This window comes from Brienomyrus brachyistius, chromosome 3 (assembly GCF_023856365.1).
Source record: "Brienomyrus brachyistius isolate T26 chromosome 3, BBRACH_0.4, whole genome shotgun sequence".
Lineage (NCBI taxonomy): Eukaryota > Metazoa > Chordata > Actinopteri > Osteoglossiformes > Mormyridae > Brienomyrus > Brienomyrus brachyistius.
The window spans coordinates 1,381,553-1,403,525 of record NC_064535.1 but is presented as its reverse complement, the minus strand read 5'-3'; the positions used below and the strand labels follow the sequence as shown (position 1 = coordinate 1,403,525).

Below are 21,973 nucleotides of genomic sequence, written 5' to 3'. Positions count from 1 at the left end.
CAAACCCCGAAATCTGGCAAGCTGTTCTGGTGGAAATGGCTCCTCCTCCCGGCCACACGTTACTGTATGTCCAAAATAATGGCTCAACGGCCCTCGGCTGCACCTGCTCCTCTCCGACGGCAAGAGTCCGGTTTCCAAGTGATGCGAGACGTTAACTTGTAGATAATTTCTTTCCTTTAATATCTGTTAGCTTCATGATGTTCAATACTGAGTATGTAAATTTAATTTAATTTTGTTATTGAGTGCACAGCAATCAGCTATGTCTGTAGCTAATTATCAGTGCTCTGTTCAGTGTTTAACCTGTATTTGTACATAAACCCTATAATAAAAAGGAACATAACATGCCCTGTGTAAGCTTCTAAATAGGTGAACATAAATGGTCAGATTTGTTTTGCCATAATTTGTCAATAAAGCTGAAAGCCTTTTGTAAAAATAGAGATATCTGAATGACTTGTTCCTTCTTCTACAGTAATGGCTAAACTGGTTTGATACGTCAAAAAGGATTCATCAACAAATGAATTTTAGAAATTTTGTCGTAAGTCCTTTTTGTGTAACAATAGATAAGCTGTATTAATACACTAAGAAGTATTGTTAAAAAATAACTTTAAAGTTAAGTTTTAAAGAGCTAAACTGTTCCTTGGGTAGTCACATAATTGTATAACATGTTAATGGAAAAGCGATTGTTTAGAACAATAAATGGGTTTTTAAACGCACCTCTAAGTTTGATCTTACTAAACACCAATTCTGATTGACTTGTTTGCCATAGCGTGTTTCTGAGAGTGTTATGGAGATTGAGGTAAGGATGCCCCCACACACACACTCCCCATCACGGAAGGATTGCTGAAATGACTGCACACCTCCTCCCCAGCCAGCATATTCAAACCTACCCCCCACCCCCATCAACATTTGAGCATTGCATAAAGTCACTCTCTGTCTCATTCACTCCTTGGAGTGAGTCTGAGGTGTCTCTGACTTAACTACTCGTCGCTGTCACACATGTCTTCTCTCCCTCTGCTTTCTCTGTTGTCCAGCCCAATCTGTAATCTCCAGAGCTTTAAATATCAGCGCCCCTGACGGCCCCTTTAGAACTGAACTCTCTCTTGCGGCTAGTAGATCCCGAGGCGGATGCTTAGACAATAGATCGCGGGACTCACAGGATGAATAAGCGTTAATCAGGTAACCCCTAACAATAACTAATTTTGCGTATGTCAATCATAAATGCTAAAGTTACTAATATTTAAAAAAGTAAACCTTGCCAACTTAACCCCAAATAGGTGCCTAGGCCTTTTAAAACCGCTAATTAATGTTAACTAGAGGCTTCGAAAAATCACTCGACCAAAACGAAAGGGAAAATAATGTAATCAATAAAAACGACTAAAATTAATATTAATTTTCACCCAACTAAACGTATGTTACACAACCAGAAGCAAAAGCATTGTGAAAATGGCACAGGGCAATCCAAAGTTTGCCTTTAGAGTCTGATTTCTGTAACGCTAAGGCGCCGACTCCGTCCCCAGAACTGGTTTACTTTTTTGATAGTAACGCAGGTCCGGCCTTGTGAGACTCGTCCGGGTCACCTTGCATGCTGCAGTGTGCCTGCTGTTTCTGAGGCCGCTCCCGGCCGCATTCTCACCGCCCTCCTCTTTCCGCAGGCGTCTCTCGTACCCGGTCTTCAGGTGCTCAGCCGAGACGAGGCCTGAAGTGAAAGGGTAAGTCGATGAACTTTTATCTTTCTGTTCCGAGGCACCGCCGCTATGAAAACTATCTAAATGCCAGCCCTGACAGCTTCGCCGAAGAAGAACCTGCTATTAGACACTTTTCCAATGTACACACCGTGCGTTACAAAGGCTATTAATCTGCAGCTACGCCACTTTCTCCCGCCTCCGCTTAGGCAGCCGTCGCCGCACGAGCCGCGGTAGCGGAGGTAACTGTTTCGCGGCGCGCGGGTCTAACCAGATTCTGATTGGCTCGGTCAGAAAGACGCGCACGGCAGAGCGATTAAATCGAAACGTACAAGGTGCCGCTCCAATCACATCTGATTATGCAAATTAATGCGCTGAAGTCAAGCAGCAGAAGGTAAGTTGTCATTATTTGTCATGCGGCCGTACGTGGTGGATGCTGTACTTCGAGAAACAATTATTCAAATTACTTTTATGTAATTATATAGTAACAACATGAATTACAAAATGCATTTGATATTAAACTTGAAGCAGACAAACTGCTAAGAGTTTGAGCACTGTTTGGATTTAATTAGATAAATCGGTTAATTACTGCAGGACAGTATTAAATGCGCACTGGCTGGTATAAATAAACAGCTGGGCACTTGTTGTGTTTCGATGGCTTTTATGGGAGCTGGATAAATCTTCTGTGCAGAATGATGGGTAGCTGATGTACTGAAGGATTAGATATTGAAGTTCCTTCCCTACACAGTTAAGCAGATTCATGCTGTTGTACAATAATGAAACTGCAGTCACAAAAAATCACCATTCATTGTGCAATATGCAAGTATGTAAAATTGGCTTACAATTATGGTCACTTGTCACTCCTGCACTTCATATAATGTTATTTTCACACAGTCTGCATCTTTATCATTTATCTCTTTAATTGTTTAACTATCAAGATATATATTCACTACATAGTTATTTCTTTAATGTGTTGTTTACATCTATTGTATATCATTTGCTTCATATTTGTATTGCATTGGCTTTGAAAGTCACTAAGGTAACCTTGGTGTGTAACGTAAGGGCAATAAACCCTTTGAATCTTGAATCTTGTTTTGTGACCCGTGATAATGTATGAAACTGCTTGTCTTGAACACGTGTGATGGATGCATGCAGAGCAGGATATTGACGTGTGACTTGAGGGGACGGGCTTAGCGGCCCTGAAAGATGAACACACTTCAAATTTCCATGTCATCCTTGCAATCTGGGTACCACAATAGAAACTGTACATCACTGTGGTGTAAAACAGTCAGTGAAGCTGCCTTAAATACGTAGGAAATGTTTTAAAGTGGTTTTCTGGAAAGCAAGCTTTAAAAAGACGTCAGAATCCTCATATGCATCCACTGGTAAAGGAAACATCCAGGAGGAAGCAGTTAATGACAGTGTTGACAGCAAGCACACATCTTCCCCTTCTCATCGCGAGGAGGGGAATACCGGACACTTATCATTTTAATGCTAATTAACAATTTCATATTCCAAGCTATATTAGCATTTTTAGACCAGGCTAATGTTGAATTAGCCAGTTGAGCTAAAGGGAAATTTGGCTAAAGCCAAGAGGGCAGAGTTGAGGATCTGCTGGCTGGACCTGCACTGTCGAGCAGTGACCAGTCCAAGCCGCCACTCACCGGAAGCTCCGCTAGGCTCATACTTTTAGGTGGTACCTCCTCTAAGCGTGAAGAAGTTTCGAAATACTTCTTGGGGAAATGTACTTGCATACTTCAGCACTTTTTTCTCCCCAGTGAATGGGGGGAGGGTCGTTTTGCCGGCGGTGGGCTGTTAATGGACTTTCATTACCGAATAACGGGGCCAGAGCTGGTCTCTCTCTCTTTTATTCATAAAATGCCATGTTTTGGTCTTTATTGACTAAACTTCCACAGTAAATTAGTATGTTACATAGTTTGTGGTGCAGCAAAGCTGTTTATTGGTATTTCTTATTTATTTAACATAGAAAGGTCTGGATCCCAATAAATAAGGTTTCTTTTTAATCTGCTGTAGGTTGTAGTTGATCTACAGCTTTCGGTAAAGTGACGTAATGATCTAAAGGCCGTGACAGTGAACCAGTCGGGTGGTAGTACTGTGGTGACATTTCGGTTAGACTGTCCATGAAATTTTGTTGATATCGCTGCTAAAAACACATTTCGCTTGTATTTGTCCATTGTACAAGGCAGTCAGCCCAAATTCACCCTGCTTTTGTAGGCCTACATTTTATTGCAAGCGCTGGGGTTTTAATTAAAATGTCAGCCTAATTGAAACCTTTAATTACTGAAACACAAAATAGATTTAGTTTTTTTTTTTTTTTGCACTCAGCTAAATCCCCCAGAAATCATGTCCTGGATATTTCTCTGTTTAAAGACAATAAATACTGTTTGTGTACATATGTTTCTGATTATATTCCAGCAGTAATTTGTCTTCGGTGATAATATTACGAATAATTACTATTATGAGTGGGGTAATAAATGGAATATGCTATAATGGATGAAGTGCGGCTGGGAAGCTAATCTGCTAATCGGCTAGCATGCTGTCAAGGATGGCTTTATATATACAGCATGAAACTGGTTATATATTTATTTATGAGGTGGAATAATCAACGGCCAGTACCGATTACCATCCGCGAAGTGCAGCCTGCGAAGGGGGGCGATATGCAGAGCTGGTTGGGGCGCGTTTCCCCGATTTTTTTCAGAGATGAAAATTCAAACAGATAAAGCTAATTTGAATGAAATTCTGACATAATCCTATATCTGACTTTGACATGAAGGTTATTATTGAACAAAACTAATGGGGAGCTATGGAACTTAGTATCGGGTATAATAATATAACTGAATAATGACGATTAAATGTTGGGTGAATCCTGGCCCCTTCGTCGAGAGTTCACTGGCCGTCGCTAATATTGTTAGCGTAGCCATTCCCCCCCCACGCTCCTTGGAACTCTACATTAAAGGCCCCTAATGCTGTAATAATATCTAATGTGGTCCTGCAGCTCTCAGACTGACCACTTCAATCATGTGCTCTGCCTGAACTCTGCACCCCCCCCCCCCCCCCCCCCCCCAAGGCACGATGTGCGTGGCTCTCATTCCGCCAAAATAAGCGATCTGACAGCATGAGGTGTTTCAGCGTGGTTTAATAAGGTCGTCCGATTATGGTCCTGGCATGGCATTTTCTGGAGGGTGGTACTAGTGTGGGAAGTGGGTGTGGCATTCAGATTAAAGGTGTCAGTAAGATAGTGAACCAGGGCGCCCAGGAATGTTGAGTGGTAGGTGTATAGATTTGCCAAAATGTTTAACCGCGCTCTGACATTTGTTGACCGTGCTGTGACGTCAGCTGGTGCCATCATGGCTTCGCGTGGGCAGACAGGAATGTGGGCAGGCCGGCGCGTGGGCAGACCGGCGTGTAGGCAGGCAGGCGCATGGGCAGATGCGTACGTGGGCAGGCCCATGCAGGAGCAGGCTGCCATGAGGAACAGGTGGGTGCATGGGTAGGCCCGTGTGGGATAGGCTGGCATGTGGGCAGGTGGGCGCCCGTCAGGAAGATGTCTGGGTTCTAATTGCCCTCTGACGGAGTACACTGCGCTAAGAACCCTTCTTCTGATGGTGGTATTCTTACGATAGCAGCACAAGATTAACGCAGCAGTAAAGAGCACACTGACTGTGCTGTAGCCAAGGAATAGAATGCCGGTGAAATATCGCTGTTCTATTACTCATATAAATTACAGTGTTTATGATAATAAGCCCTATTTAAGGAAAGTTCCAACAAGCGTTTCATGAAGAATAGCTGAACCTTTTTCATGAATACAAGCATGAAAAAGATTTGTTTGTATAACTAGATTCATTTTCTGTTCCTGTATTTTCTTCAATCCTGTTACTGGACTGTGAGAGCATGATTAATGTGTTTTGTGCGACAGACATTGGCCTGCAATGCTTATAATCACAATCACCCATTATGTGCTTAATAAATGTAAGGCTGCATTGTTCAGCATGGCGTTAGATTCATTAAAGCTACACAAATAATCAGTGGAAACGGAGCCACAGACGCAGCACGGGATCTTTTAAAAGCACGATTGCGTACACATCCGCGCACGCATGGGCAACATGCAGGAAGATATACATACACATCCGCGCACGCACGGGCAACATGCAGGAAGATATACATACACATCCGCGCACGCACGGGCAACATGCAGGAAGATATACATACACATCCGCGCACGCACGGGCAACATGCAGGAAGATATACATACACATCCGCGCACGCACGGGCAACATGCAGGAAGATATACATACACATCCGCGCACGCACGGGCAACATGCAGGAAGATATACATACACATCCGCGCACGCATGGGCAACATGCAGGAAGATATACATACACATCCGCGCACGCATGGGCAACATGCAGGAAGATATACATACACATCCGCGCACGCATGGGCAACATGCAGGAAGATATACATACACATCAGTGCACGCATGGGCAACATGCAGGAAGATATACATACACATCTGCGCACGCACGGGCAACATGCAGGAAGATATACATACACATCCTCTCACGCATGGGCAACATGCGTACAGATACGCGTACACATCCACACACGCACAGGCAAAATGCGGACAGATACGTGTACACATCCACACACGTACGGGCAAAATGCGGACAGATACACGTACACATCCTCTCACCAACGGGCAACATGCGGACAGATACGCGTACACATCCTCACGGGCAACATGCCGACAGATACGTGTACACATCCACACACGCACAGGCAAAATGCGGAAAGATACACATACACATCCACACACACACGGGCAACATGCCGACAGATACGTGTACACATCCACACACACACAGGCAACATGCGGAAAGATACACATACACATCCACACACACACGGGCAAAATGCGGACAGATACGCGTACACAACCACACACGCACGGGCAAAATACGGAAACATACACATCCACACACGCATGGGCAAAATGCGGAAAGATACACATACACATCCACACACACACGGGCAAAATGCGGACAGATACGCGTACACAACCACACACGCACGGGCAAAATACGGAAAGATACACATCCACACACGCATGGGCAAAATGCGGAAAGATACACATACACATCCACACACGCACGGGCAAAATGCGGAAAGATACACATCCACACACGCACGGGCAAAATGCGGACAGATACACGTACACATCATCTCACCAACGGGCAACATGCGGACAGATACGTGTACACATCCACACACGCACGGGCAAAATGCGGACAGATACGCGTACACATCCACACACGCACGGGCAAAATGCGGAAAGATACACATACACATCCACACACGCACGGGCAAAATGCGGACAGATACACGTACACATCCTCTCACCAACGGGCAACATGCGGACAGATACGCGTACACATCCTCACGGGCAACATGCCGACAGATACGTGTACACATCCACACACGCACAGGCAAAATGCGGAAAGATACACATGCACATCCACACACACACGGGCAACATGCCGACAGATACGTGTACACATCCACACACACACAGGCAACATGCGGACAGATACACGTACACATCCTCTCACCAACGGGCAACATGCGGACAGATACGCGTACACATCCTCACGGGCAACATGCCGACAGATACGTGTACACATCCACACACGCACAGGCAAAATGTGGAAAGATACACATCCACACACACGGGCAACATGCCGACAGATACGTGTACACATCCACACACACACAGGCAACATGCGGACAGATACACGTACACATCCTCTCACCAACGGGCAACATGCGGACAGATACGTGTACACATCCACACGGGCAACATGCCGACAGATACGTGTACACATCCACACACGCACAGGCAAAATGTGGAAAGATACACATCCACACACACACGGGCAACATGCCGACAGATACGTGTACACATCCACACACACACAGGCAACATGCGGACAGATGCACGTACACATCCTCTCACCAACGGGCAACATGCGGACAGATACGTGTACACATCCACACGGGCAACATGCCGACAGATACGTGTACACATCCACACACACACGGGCAACATGCGGACAGACACACGCGTCAGGTTGTCATTAACGTTAACAGCCTGCAAGCTACGTCTGTGTGGGAAATTTATTTACGACTCGGCATCCTGTGATTGGCAGAACTGTCACTGCCCCCCCCACCAAAAGAAATAAGGGGAGAGGAGATGGTCTAGCAGGGAGCTGGATAATTACGGAGCCTAGTGTGTGTTGGTAATGGATTCTGCGCTGTCAGCCCCAGAGTCGCATGTGCGGATTTGATGGGACAGCTGGTTCGGCTCCCCCTCCCATACCTAAATTTACAGCACCGCCATAAATATATTGGCAGTTGAGGCAAACATTAGAAAGCGCCTGGCCGCCTTTATAAACTGTGTCGAATTAGCCCCTGCCTCGGGTTAGGGCCGATCATTAGGGACACACATATTAATCTGGTTGACATTATGGGCCCGGCCTGGGTCTCTTATCGCTGGCGTGAAACGCTGAGATGCGGCGCTAACTCGTGCGGCGAGGTGACAGCGCTGTGCTGAAATATTACTTATCTTGACAAAAGCTGACCAGAGAATGAATTCAGCATTAAGGCCTCATCTTGGCCAGGAGCCTGTAGATGGTTACCTCAGGTACTGATTTTTAAAAGAATACGTGGAAAATTTACCAGGGGCCTTTAGTCAACACGTGGGAGGCTGCAACAGGAACTGTAAGTATGGAAAAGAACAGCACAGGACTTTGTAGGCTTGGACTGCTGATGGGGGGGTGGGGGGGGAATTGATGTAAAGGTCTCAGGATGTGAGGCCTTTCCTGCTGTGGTGAGGAATCTATCAGAATGTCTTTAATAATTCATGTTGTTCATGCATCCATCAATCTTGTTAGGGTTGAGGTGATCCAGCATCCACCAGGATAGTATTCTATGGGTCCATTGGACACAATCTGATGTTAAGAGTGATAATTCAAGAGGACACCGAGTTCGAGATGGTGGGAATTTTGGGAAGCACATTGATATCTTACATCAGCGCCACATTCTTCAGGCTGCCACTTCCATCACGCAGTGATGTCATTCCGTTATTCTGTCATTCACAGTTAGCCCGCTTTAACACTTGGAATCTCGCAATGAATGTGCAGGGTCTCCCACGCTCTTGCCTTTCAGATTTTCTAAGGTCACCATGTGGTAATTTTATTGGAAGCAGCATAAAAAAAGATTATTTTTTGATCAGTGTTTGTGGCCTGCAGTAAACCGAAGAGAGCAGGGTCTCTGAAGTCGCCTGGCACTATAATGTCCTTCCTCAAGCGCTGCTCTCACCTCGCACATTATACTGAGAAAATCTGTCGTAAAGGAGGCAGGTTACAGGAGATTTAAAAAGTGCTTTTCAAATGTTAGTTCCTGTCACCTTGTTTCCATCTGCGGAGAAACCTTCACACACAGGTTCAGTCACTTTGCTTTTTGCAGTAGGTTTGTTTTGAGGTAAAACAATCAAGGTAGAGAAAAAATCCACTCGTGTTTTTCCCATGAAGTCGCATCGTAATGTACGTCCATCCATCCATCCATCCATCTATTTTCCAAACCGCTTATCCTATTGGGTCTTGGGGAGGTCCGGAGCCTATCCCGGAAGCAATGGGCATGAGGCAGGGAACAGCCCAGTATGGGGGGCAGCCCATTGCAAAGTAATGTAGATATATTACTAATTTGCATTATTAATGATTGATTCCCATGGTAAGAACTGTGGCTGGGTCACAGCCCTCCATTCACACAGAAGGTGCACCTTAGGACATCTGGGCTGGATTGTGAATCTAAACGCAGGTCTGCAAACAATCATAATACACAAACAGGGGAACGGCTTTTTAAATTTGCATTGCATATAGGACGATGGCTATGCTAAGTTTGTGTATCAAAATCCTACATGGGATTCAGGGGTGAATGCATCTCTGTCAAAATGTCAGGCCAGTGCCATGTGACTGTCATGTGACTGTCATGTGACGGCCTGCTTTTTTTCCAGGAAGAAAAAAACAAATGGTGCAATGAGACAGGTTGTACATTCTGTAAGAACATATAGAATCCTTTAATATTTCAGTTTGTTCATTCTGATTCATTTGTAAGATTAAGTGCATCACTTGTACATCGTTTTGGACAAAAGCATCGGCTAAACAAATAAATGTAAATGCAAATGTAAACTTTGATTTACACATAGCTCTGTTTGATGCAAACTGATTAGAATAAGACCATGTTTTACAGCTGGACGGATTTGACATACACATGGCAGAGGGCTTGCTAATTAAAAGAGGGGGGAGAGAGAGCATTTTCTAATCAGTGCAACACAGGTGGTAACTCTGTCATCTTTCTGCAGCTACAGGCCTGTTAGGGAGCCACTCAAAAGCCCATTTACCCACAATCCCCTTTGTCTTTACTACAGAGATGGCACCGATCGATGAGAGGAAGGACAGGCGTGACAGAATGATGACAGAGGCCTTCTCCGTTTGCAGGACTGTAAGGATAATAAGCTCTACACTAAAGCCAGAGGCTCACGATACAGCCCTCAGGATTTACATTTTTTTAACAGAATGCTAAATCAAGGTCCAGCATGGATGATCGTGTCCAGTGAGTCATTAGATGAGAGAATATTAATGATTAATGGTCTTTGTGCCAGAGGAGTCCCTGCTTGTAATACAACATTAGCAGCTAGTAGATCAAAGGACAGAATTAATGAGGAGAGATTTGTGGGGATTCATCACGTCGGCATTCCCTTCCCCAGGCTAATTAATTCTCTTAATTTAGAGCAAGGCAAGTTCTGCCATAGCACCTCTCATGACAATAGCATGCTAATGCTAAACGGCTAAAATCAGGGCACGTGCACATGTGCAGTGGCCCCAGCATTCGCTCGGCTTCCACAGACGCTACCACAGAGGGCAGTTAGCATTCTTACTTTAACAGTTTAATTAAACAGCTCACTTGCTATAATAAGTATTCCAAGGGCCAATTTCTCTGTGGTGTAGAGTATGTTTTATATACTTTAAACCTGTAAGAACCATTAAATCAAAGCAGTTGTAGATGGCTGCAGCCTTTATTGAAAGAACTTGTTTCTGCCAGCTCTGCTATAAAAGTTTACGTATGGACTTATGAATTCCCCCGAAGGAGGCTGGTTTTTTTGGAGCGAGCATTATCTCTGTTCTCTGAACGTGATCTCTTTTCCCCGGAAGGCAGGACAGTGACGTTTGCCACCGCTGAAAACGAGCGTCACCAGGAGAGAAAATGTACAGTCACTGTTTCTGTATTTTAATGAACAGGGCAGGTCACACCATCCGCTGTGGGGCCCCTCAGCTGCTCTCAGTGGGCGCATTGCGTGCAGCACGTCCTCGCAGTAGCTAAGACGAGCATAAAGAGTAACTGTTGCTCAGTCAAGGGCAGTCGGGTGCCCTACAGAACTTTCATCTGAGGTCAGCATTACACAAAATACTGCCGCAAAGACCCAGATCGAGGAAGCCATGAGGAATGGCTGCTAAACACATTAACCACACGCAATCTACTAGTAACCATCTACTAGGCCAAAACGATTCTTCGTGAATTTTTTACTGTGTTTTCTGACCCCAATAAACGGTGCTCTTAGTTTACTTAGTTTTTTTTTTAAACACAGAAGCACCATCTCATGGGGTCAGAAAATGCAGCAAATGGTTCACAAAGTGTGGCTTGGACCATCACTCTACCCGCTCAGTGTTTCCATACGCTAAGCTGCCTAATGCGACGTGCTAACACTGCTAAGAGTTACCTAACGCCACTTAAAGCAGCTCTCTCTAAAGGTAAAACCATCTTCACGTAGACCAGCTGCCGTAAATGTGCGTGTATGTGTGCATATATATTCGCTGCATTTATATAAATGCATGTACAGGAACAAAATACGCAGACACGTATATACATGAGGAAATTCTGCATGCTGGATTACTGCCATGCACTTCAGTGTTTATGGCTTCTGGAGATTGGTGTTTATGGAATAAATATTAAAATATGACATGTTGTGTGTTATCAGCACCAAATTATGTTTTGAAAGGTATTGAAAGCACAGCAGTGTTTGAGTAGCTCTTCACCCAAATTATTATTGTGTTTTTCGCTCTGCTACTACAAGCGGCTTCACTCGCAGCTGCTCTGGGGTGCAGACGGCCTTTTGTAAGCCTGTGCTGCTCCGCTAGCAGATGCAGGCTAGCTCCGCAGAGGCTAGCTGTCACATTAGCGGGGGCCGCAGGCTGGCTCTGTGTCTATGGGGGCTTAGCGGCAGGCTAAGCAGCGTGTGGCTAAGCTTCTGTCCAGCCTGCCAGGCTACCTGGGCTGCCAAACAGCACAGCCGGTTAACCTGCAAGTCTTTCTGGCACTCTACGGAACCTGCTCTTTTATCTGCTGGCCCACTCTGTGGCCCTCAAACCCCAGGCCCTGGCTGAGCTTCATCGTTCACTGTATAGGCCCGTGTGTGGTCCAGGGTAATCCCTGCTGCAGTGCCCAGCTATGAGAATCAGAGCCCAAACACACCCCCAGCCATGAGAATCAGAGCCCAAACACACCCCCAGCCACGAGAATCAATGCCCACACACACGCTCCACCACAAGAATCAGAGCCCACACACACAGTCACGCATGAGAATCAGAGGCCGCACACACCCCCAGCCACGAGAATCAATGCCCACACACACGCTCCACCACGAGAATCAGAGCCCACACACACCTTCGCCCACGAGAATCGGAGCCCACACACACCCTCGGCCACGAGAATCAGAGCCCACACACACGCTCGGCCACGAGAATCAGAGCCCACACACACCCTCGGCCACGAGAATCAGAGCCCACACACACCCTCGGCCACGAGAATCAGAGCCCACACACACCCTCGGCCACGAGAATCAGAGCCCACACACACGCTCGGCCACGAGAATCAGAACCCACACACACCCTCGGCCACGAGAATCAGAGCCCACACACACCCTCGGCCACGAGAATCAGAGCCCACACACACGCTCGGCCACGAGAATCAGAGCCCACACACACCCTCGGCCACGAGAATCAGAGCCCACACACACCCTCGGCCACGAGAATCAGAGCCCACACACACGCTCGGCCACGAGAATCAGAGCCCACACACACCCTCGGCCACGAGAATCAGAGCCCACACACACCCTCGGCCACGAGAATCAGAGCCCACACACACCCTCGGCCACGAGAATCAGAGCCCACACACACCCTCGGCCACGGGAATCAGAGTCCATACACACACTACGTGCTGCGTACCATTGACAAGGGCAGAAGGTATCTGCCAATAATGGTTTGTTTTTAGGTGTTTAATAAAAGCTTTTAACTTCACAGGGCCTTTCAGTCTCGTGTTACAGGCGTCTCACCTCTGTGTTGGGAGTCATGTGACCTGGCATGCTCTTCCTGTAAGTGTTCATGTATCTCTCTGTCTCCTTTCTAGGTGTTAAGAGAAACAGGGGGGGCGGGGAGGTGAGGTGCCCATGCAGCTTAGAGATGGGGGCCTGGAAAGGGCCTCATGCTGTCCAGCGTGGGTACGTATTCTGGGTCCCCCCCCCGGAGGTGGAATCGCACTCCACCTGGACACCTTCTCACATAGCCAGCGGTGGAGGGGGCCAAAAGGATTCCTCATAGAAAGTGTAATAGCCCACCCACTCACACCCGGCCTAAACCAGCTTATCACAGCTGCCCTCCATTCCTTTGGGGGGGGGGCAGATGGGGCGGGTATACCCTCTCCTGCTCTTATTCACTGGGTTAAGGATCCAGGCCCCTCATTTCACAAAATGCTGGTTTACATTAGTGCTTATGTCCTGATATAGGAATTATGGATGGGGGTCTCTTTGCTGAATATTCACTACAGCTTACGATATGAATCCCCTCCCCTCTCCATTATACAAGAACAAGAGGTGCAATTTACAGAACGGCTCATCAGAGGATGTATTGAAATTAATCTGCATCATGTTGCACTTTGAATCACGCCGTGAGAGGGAGTCTTTAACAAGGAGATGAAAATGTCCGCCAAGGTTGGGTTTCGTGTCCTTACTGCCCAATCCTGTGTATCCGATCAGGGCTGCCTCGTTAATGAGGAGTCCTAATCCTCCATCATCTCCGGCAGAAAACCACAGAACCTCTGCTAATATTTTACTGAATGTTTTTATTTTAATTACACCGGCAGGATTTGAATTTGGCCGGTGCCTCGGTAGCGTGGATGAACATGGAGGGATTTTCCGCTGGTGTCAGTGCCGTGTTTCAGCATAGGGAGGAACAAGGTGCCAGGAAGCGGCGATCAGGAGCAGAGCAGAGCAGCTAGCGGCCGGCAAGGCTGTCAGACAGCCAAAGCGAGAGGAAACCTACCATCTACAGAGGAATAAAACAAAGGAGAACGCAAACAGCTGGCAACAGAGATACTGATTACGGCCGTCAGCAAATGGACATCAGCGAGCAGAAATAGAAGCTACCCTCCCAGCAGGCAGAGGACGGCAAAGAAACGGCATGTGAGATTAAGTCAGGCGTGTCACGGAAGCGTGTACACGCAGCCTTGTTAGATAACGAGTACAGCTGTCCTTCACCCTCCATGGCGCTGCCCAGCATCCTGCAGTGTCCGAAGATAAGTCACAAGGACAAAGAGCCCCCCTCCCCAGCCAGGTCTTCCCGGTGGGGCTCCAGGCCTGGCCTGGCCAAAGAGCAGCTGGTTTTTCTGTGACCATAGTCGGCTGATGTCCCTTCATGTGAAATTCCTCTGTTGTAAATGTAGGCTGCTTAGTAGACGATGTGATGCCAGCAGGTATCTTCAGGATAAGCTCAGTTCTCGCTTGACCCATCTGCTGCGACTTCCGGATGATCATGCACTTATGGGTGGGTGGGTGCAGGACATTCAGGGGGCCGCGAGATGATCATGCACTTATGGGTGGGTGGGTGCAGGACATTCAGGGGCCGCGAGATGATCACGTCAAAACGAAAGAGCCAGACGCTCCAGAAGGCTACAGTGCAGCGCATCTCTGCAGTAAATATCAGCACCACCTTGCTGAATCACACTACTGTAATTATATATGAAGGGATTTATCATGTGCGTGTGGAGGAAGGGGAACCGGGAAAGGCATGAATAAGAGGACAGAGGACGAGACACTTTAGGTATGAAAGGGCTCTCTGAAGACCAGTTAACACCACCTGACAGAGGATCAAAGCACCTGACAGTGACACAGTGCCACCATCTGTTTTCCACTTGTATGCCCCCCCATGCCCACCTCCCTGCCCCCCTGCCCACCTCCCTGCAAAAAATCAGCAAAATCAGCAAAGCTCGGCAGGGAGGCGACAGTCAGAGCAGACAGGTACCATTAAGGGCGCGATAATTAGCAGGAGCGAAGGACATGACCTGCAGATGGAACTGCGTGGAGAGGGCATGACGGCGCGGGGGCGTGGGGACAGTGTCCATCCTCTCTCATTTTCCCGATCATCCATGAGATTGAGGGGTCAAGCAGCATCACGTTTACGAGCCAATCAAGCATGGCGGCCGAACAATGTTTACAGGTCAACCTGTAGGTGGCGCCTGCGGGTGACGCCGTTTCCAGTGAAGAGGGGCGGAGGGCATTTGTTACGGGCTTGTCGGTGTAGAAACTGGTGCCCTAGTCACTGTCTGATTGCTGCTCTTGTCACGCACTCGCGTCTTTGATTCGAAATACACCGCGCAGCTGAAATGCTGCATTGTAATGCACATTACGCTATTGTAAATTCTGTAAATAAAACTTTATTATCCGCCCACTGATGGCCTGCGTCGCCCCGCGATTCCACTCCACATTCCACAAACTGTTTCCTCAGCCACATGTTCCCGACAGATTGCATGTCAGCTCTGTTTTGTCGCCGTGGTTACTTGCTGCAGTAGCTGCATTTGCATAATTCATATTCTTCGCATTTTTCCACTCTTCTGCAGTTGTGCCGCAGCTGATGCAGATGTCCAGCCGAGGCACTGTGACGGGACATCGGCCGTCGTGCTGGAGCGGAGCGGCTTCTCCGGCTGCTGTAGCGATTTCATCAGGAAGACAATCAGCTTGAATTCACACTCATTGAATTCATGCTTCGTCCGAATGAAAAGGATCAGAGGAGCTGGCAGAGTGAAATGCAGCCAAAATGCAAAGAAATCTGTATTAGGCTCAGCTTGGCACGTGCAGACGATAAGCTGTTGGGGTCATTTGCCTCCTTTTATTAAATTTTAAATTGAATAATAGCTTAAGGTATGAACACTCCTGTTTATACTTTGTATTTTACAGACTTCACTTTGATATTTAATTAAAAAAAATGAAAATTCCAGCTTGTTGCTGCTCCATGGGTTGCGTTTTCTTTTTAACATGTTGTTTGTTTGTTGTTTTCGCCAGTACTAAACCAGTCAGTCACCCCTCAACGTTCAGTCACGCTTCTGGTACTGCATAGTAATAATAATCATCCGCATGCAGCCATTAAACAAAGAAGAGCAAAAACATCTGATTTTTGAAAAATATCAAAACATAAGCCAGCAGCACCCCAGAGTGTGGCCATCACACATCACTGGAAAGGTGGCAGGCTGTAATCTCGTTCCAGGCTTGGTCGTGGGGGGGGGGGGGGGGGGGGGGGGCTGTATCAGCCTGTGAGCTTGATCAGATGTTCTGGCTCAGAGGGCGGTCTCGCCCTCACAGATGTCACACACGGCTCCTGCCACCGATCCACCGTGAACGCACCAGCAGAACCAGAGCGCAGTTATCCATCTTCATGTCCAGTCTGGGAACCGCTCTTCTGAAAAAAAACATTTGAATTGTATTTGGCTTTGGTTACTGGACGACAGCCCAGATCCATGCTTCCGAATGACACCCCCAGCATCCGGAGGACGTGGCTTGTCAGAAGGCATCCTTCGGTGGGGGGGGGGGCACTTTTTCGGTTAGAGATGTAAGCTGCTGTCTGGATTTGGCACGGTTTGAGCAGACGCTTTGACCTTGACTCATGTACTGAGAGACCAAACAAAAGCCAATGCGTACATCAGGCAAATGGTGAACACATGTGCTGTCACACTCGTCACGCGTGTAAACACACAATCAGCATGCTTCTGGTCCTCCGGTTTGCCTAGCTGTGTCCCTGTACATCAGAGCAGCTTACCCTGAAGAGATGACATACAAGGGAAGACGCTCCAGTCTCCTCCTCTGTGTTTTACAGGCCAATAAGTTGTGATGTAGTTTGGTATGTTTACATTAAACCAGGTAGCTGGAGCTATGATCAGTCCAAGCCAAGTAAATCTTCACTGTCATCACCCCCACGTAGAATAATAACCAGTGAAGCAAAATATCGTACTTCCTGGACCCACGGTGCAACATTCACAGGACGGACATTACAGGGCCATTGTGGGATCATTTATATAATGTAAAAAACAACCTGCCCAATTATCAATAATTTAAGGGGAAGAGAGGCAGAGGGAAGCGTACTATCTGCCAACATGACATGACGTCACATTTCACATTAAAAAAATGGTGAACAGAAATCTATGTTCTTTGTATCGATATTATGAATATACCAAGATATAAACGTCAAAGCCCAGTTTGCTACTAACAACAGCAACACAAAATTCTGCAGGACGGCTATGCGAGTCTCCCATGAAGAGCGAGCGCTTGGTGTGACACACACTGTACGCTGGCCAGCACGACAGCCGAGGCACACAGCCAGAGATGAGGTGAACTCAGGTACGGCTCGGAATCTGTTTGTGGTGCAGCGGCCTCCCCATTCCACCCTGGGGAAGGAGAGTAGGTGGGGGGGGCAGCGGAACAGCTGGAGACAAAACAAATGATGTATTACCAATGAGGGCTGAATTATTCAGCTTATTAATACCTAAACAATGCAGTCTCTGCGCAGGCAGCCGGCCAGACTCGCCTTTTTATTTAATCCTAAAAAGATGATAATGAAAATGCATGCCCCATATCAGCACACGTTATGGCTCCTAAATCCTGTTAATTGCCTCCGCAGCACCAAATATTTAATGTTAATCATCTCCCTGCCTAATTTTGACCTGACATGTTTATCACGTGTTTATCTACAATAAGTGTGCGTAATGGCATTTGTACATGTATGTTTCATCACGTTTTAATGATCACATATTAGACCGCTGGTGAATGTGGAAAAGAGTTCTCTGCACAGAGGAAAACAATGCAGTTTGTAGCTATTTAAATTTCTTAATTAATCCATTTTGATTGACTTTGTGGAAATTCAGGAAAACACATTTTATATTATGACTAATGTTTACCAATGCGATATTGCGCCTAATGTGCAAGTGGTAGGATTTATGCACTATAATTGGGTATTAGAAGTGCAAGAGTAAGATGACAGCATATCTCTTTATGAAATATGGCTCGGGCAAGCAGGACCGCTTCCTGTAGGGATATTTAATGATGCAAACGTTCATGTGGGACAGTTCAAACACACTATTAAAAGAATGTGTCTCCGAACTCAGTCGATGATTGGAAAAAACCTACGTGAAAATCTCTGAAATTTGCCAACTGTATGTCAGTAAACATTCATCCGCTATTGCATGTACAGGGGCGGAATAAAGGCTGTTCTCTATTTTTAAGCACCCACACGTGTTTCATCACATTGCTCGAGTCTGTCCAGGCGAACAGCAGGTGTTTCCGCACGGAGGCGCAACTTTATTTTAGCATCGTGTGGGGGCCGGTGTGGGGGGGCTCCCGCTTTCAAACAGCCGCTGCTTCCCGATGAGCCGGAGCAAAAGGAATTCAGGATGCAATAAGACAAAAGCACATGAAAGCTGCATTTGCCCTTGACACGTCCCAAAGTGCCGGCAGGCAGCACGAGCCGATAGGGATGACAGCGGCAGGCAGCACGAGCCGAGCTCACAGCGCAAGGGACTGGAAACTCCTGCAGCTGTCGGCAGTGAGATGTCAGAAGGCAGGCGTGGACCCGGCCTGTTCCCCACACGTGTGCTTTGATACTGATGCCTTTCGCACCTTCGACTCTAATGGGCTACTTCAGATTTTACTGATGCATATAATTCATGTTCTCATGTTTAGCATAAGTCTATTTCAGGGGCGCGTACATATCTCAGAATATTGCTTTGCAGAGCATTACACCAAGCACAAATGAGTCAATCTGAAGTAAGGTATAATGTAGTATGTAGGCCATGCATAAGCCACCTTTCGGTGTAAGTGGCAAGATATTCATTATATTTCTCCTGTACAGTTATTTCAAATGATGTTGAGCAGCATATAAATGAGGACTGGCTAAATACTGACGTGAAGATTCTGCATAATGCACTCGGGTGAGACTGGGACACTCCGGAGCCCAAACACGGCTTGGCTGGAAGCCCCGGCTTTAGCTCCATGATGCTCCGCGGTGTGGATGGCCTCGCCTGACTGCTCTCTCTTGCATCATCCACTGAGGTTCTGTCTGCCACGTACCCCCTGGAGGCTCTTACCCAACACGCCAAGAACAGCAGCACCTCCCTGATGGATGAGAATACTGACCAGCTATGGCTACAGGGATAACGATTCGAAAGTCACACGCAAATCACAGCCCATGTCCTCTCAGCCTCAGTGTTCCCTGAAGAGCAAAGACACCGACAGCTTGAGAACCCGCTCCTGGACCGGATATCAGAAGCCCCCCCCACCCCCTTTTGCGTGTCATTAACCCACCCGTGTGACTGTGTATGACTGGCTGGCCCAATGTCTCATGTAATGATTGTGGAGAATTAAAAAAGACATATAACTACAGCTACAGCTGACAGGTTGAGTGTAAAGGACCTGAGAGAATTTATTACTAATGCCAGGCTGCCCCCCTCCAAAGACACCGCAGGAATGAAAGTCGTCTCCATGCTTGGGAACTGATCAATGCACCGTGATTCCATTTGGTCTCCACAAGGCCCCAACTTTTTTCGCAGGTCATTAACCACTCTACAGGACCGGGATGGTGTTTACAGAATGTTTAAACAGCAACTTTTGCACGTGGGACACAGAAAGTAAATGAGCTTCCCTTCAGCTGGGTTCTACAGGAACAGCTGGGGTTCTGTCCTATTCATTGTCCTACAGAGACGTGTAGCGATTCGGGCAAACAGCACTCTCCCCCTAGCAAGCCTTCCTGAGGGTCCACAGCACAAGGAACAAGGTTTGGCTGGTAGCTAACAGCACACAACCGGCAGGAGGTGGGCAGTGCTCTGCCAGCCGAGCTGTCACGGACGTCACAGGGTGAGAGAGAGACCTGTAATGGGAGTTTTTAAATTTAAACAAAATCATCACTGACATGCTGAAATGGACGGGTGTCATAATTCAGGAGAATCTGTGTAACTTAAAGACTTGGAAAACAACACAGTAAGGTGCCCATTGTGTGAGAGAGCTGTTAATGAATCACTGGACCCTATGGAAGACGGTGACTGAGGTGTGTACACATGCACTAATAACAGACCACAGGCACAACTGTAAAGCTCACAGGAGACATCTTCTGTGATAACGACTGGAGCTGGAGATGGGGCACATGGCGCACGGTAACTGCACTGGGGACTGCTGGAGACGGGGCACACGGCGCACGGTAACTGCACTGGGGACTGCTGGAGACGGGGCACACGGCGCACGGTAACTGCACTGGGGACTGCTGGAGACGGGGCACACGGCGCACGGTAACTGGACTGGAGACTGCTAGAGACGGGGCACACGGCACACGGTAACTGCACTGGGGACTGCTGGAGACGGGGCACACGGCGCACGGTAACTGGACTGGGGACTGCTGGAGATGGGGCACACGGCGCACGGTAACTGGACTGGGGACTGCTGGAGACGGGGCACACGGCGCACGGTAACTGGACTGGGGACTGCTGGAGACGGGGCACACGGCGCACGGTAACTGGACTGGGGACTGCTGGAGACGGGGCACACGGCGCACGGTGCACGGCTACTGGACTGGGGACTGCTGGAGACGGGGCACATGGCACACGGTAACTGGACTGGGGACTGCTGGAGACGGGGCACACGGCGTACGGTAACTGGACTGGGGACTGCTGGAGACGGGGCACACGGCGCACGGTAACTGGACTGGGGACTGCTGGAGACGGGGCACACGGCACACGGTAACTGGACTGGGGACTTGGGCATCTTTTCATCAGCGCTTCTGTCGCAGTGCCACTGGTGCTCCGGAGTTCGGGAGCAGATGGCTGCGGGCAGGTGGCACCAGGGAGGAGCAGAAAAACTGCATTTTAAGTATTTCAGGTGATGCAAAACCCAGCAGACGCAGAATACCGGTCACACGTTCAGCCAAAAAACAGCGCGAAAGAAGTTTGATCAATTCCTCTGTGGATAATTCCGATGAGACACTTCAATAATAGCCCAAACCCCAACCCTAATTATACCATGACACTTTACTTTTCATGATTGCAAGTTGGAATCCTTTCTGTGAATAGTTTCCTCTTGATGCTCCAGTTTTTATGAGGTTTCGTCATACAATGAAATAGACTGTTGTCCAAATTGCCCTGTTGCCCATTGTGCCTCACCGTCTGCCTGATTGGGTACCGGTACCAATGGCATCCTGGGATTGGATGCAGCTCAACACAGACAGGATAGGCAGTTACTGAATACAGATGGAAGGAAAATGACCTTTAAAAGCTGTCAGAATGAAAGGAGGGCACTGCACAGATTATCGTCAGTAAATGTACATTCAGAAAGGAATGAGGTCACATGACAATATTCGGGATTATAAATCCCCATGTTCCAGCTCTGTTCACCTTCCACACCCCTTCATTTTTCCAGGCAAATCACTAAGCGTTTCCTATTTACATTGACATCCTGGCAAAAGGCAAAAAAACCTTTTGAGGACAATGGGTAAAGACACATAAATAATGCAAAGACAATAATGCAAATACAAAATACAGTACGAACATGGAGTATTTTCACCAGTAATTATTCGGATCTGAAGCAACTACATATATCTATATATAGCATGGAGCAATGAGACAATGTGAGAAGGACACACTACCAAGGAACCGGGTTTGAGTGGGTGTTACAGGCTGTGATCACCTCGCCCTTTAAAATAGAACATTCCAGATGTTTCTAGGTATTTCCGAGTGGGAGTGTTCCCCTCCTGCTCCAAAAAAAAACAGTCCATTCTTAAGAGAGGGCTCAAAGTGCTATCAGGGGTCTCCAACAACGCATGATCTTGCCATATTTTAATGTGAAATATCATTT

The 21,973-nt window shown here is 47.4% G+C and overlaps 1 protein-coding gene and 1 long non-coding RNA gene across 5 annotated transcripts in view; one reads left to right on the top strand and one right to left on the bottom strand.

Annotated features, from left to right (window-relative positions):
• khdrbs2 (KH domain containing, RNA binding, signal transduction associated 2) overlaps positions 1 to 16,089 on the top strand; it is an 88,620-nt gene extending 72,531 nt beyond the window's left edge. For 2 of the 4 annotated variants that reach the window (XR_007397140.1, XR_007397142.1), the window contains 3 exons: positions 1,653 to 1,709; positions 13,225 to 13,315; positions 15,709 to 16,089. Coding sequence is in view for 1 of the 4 variants with exons in the window: in XM_049009529.1 (XP_048865486.1) it covers positions 1,653 to 1,705 (53 nt within the window). In the remaining 3 variants the exon portion in view is untranslated. Of the gene's footprint in view, positions 1 to 1,652; positions 1,710 to 10,189; positions 10,264 to 13,224; positions 13,316 to 15,708 lie in introns of all 4 variants that reach the window. The other 2 variants (XR_007397141.1, XM_049009529.1) reach the window with 2 other exon arrangements.
• Positions 1,344 to 1,981, bottom strand: LOC125739421 (uncharacterized). The gene is made up of 2 exons (XR_007397143.1): positions 1,834 to 1,981; positions 1,344 to 1,696 (listed from the first exon to the last, which is right to left on the bottom strand). It is a non-coding gene; the product is annotated as an uncharacterized LOC125739421 (long non-coding RNA).
• Positions 16,090 to 21,973: the final 5,884 nt, after the last annotated feature.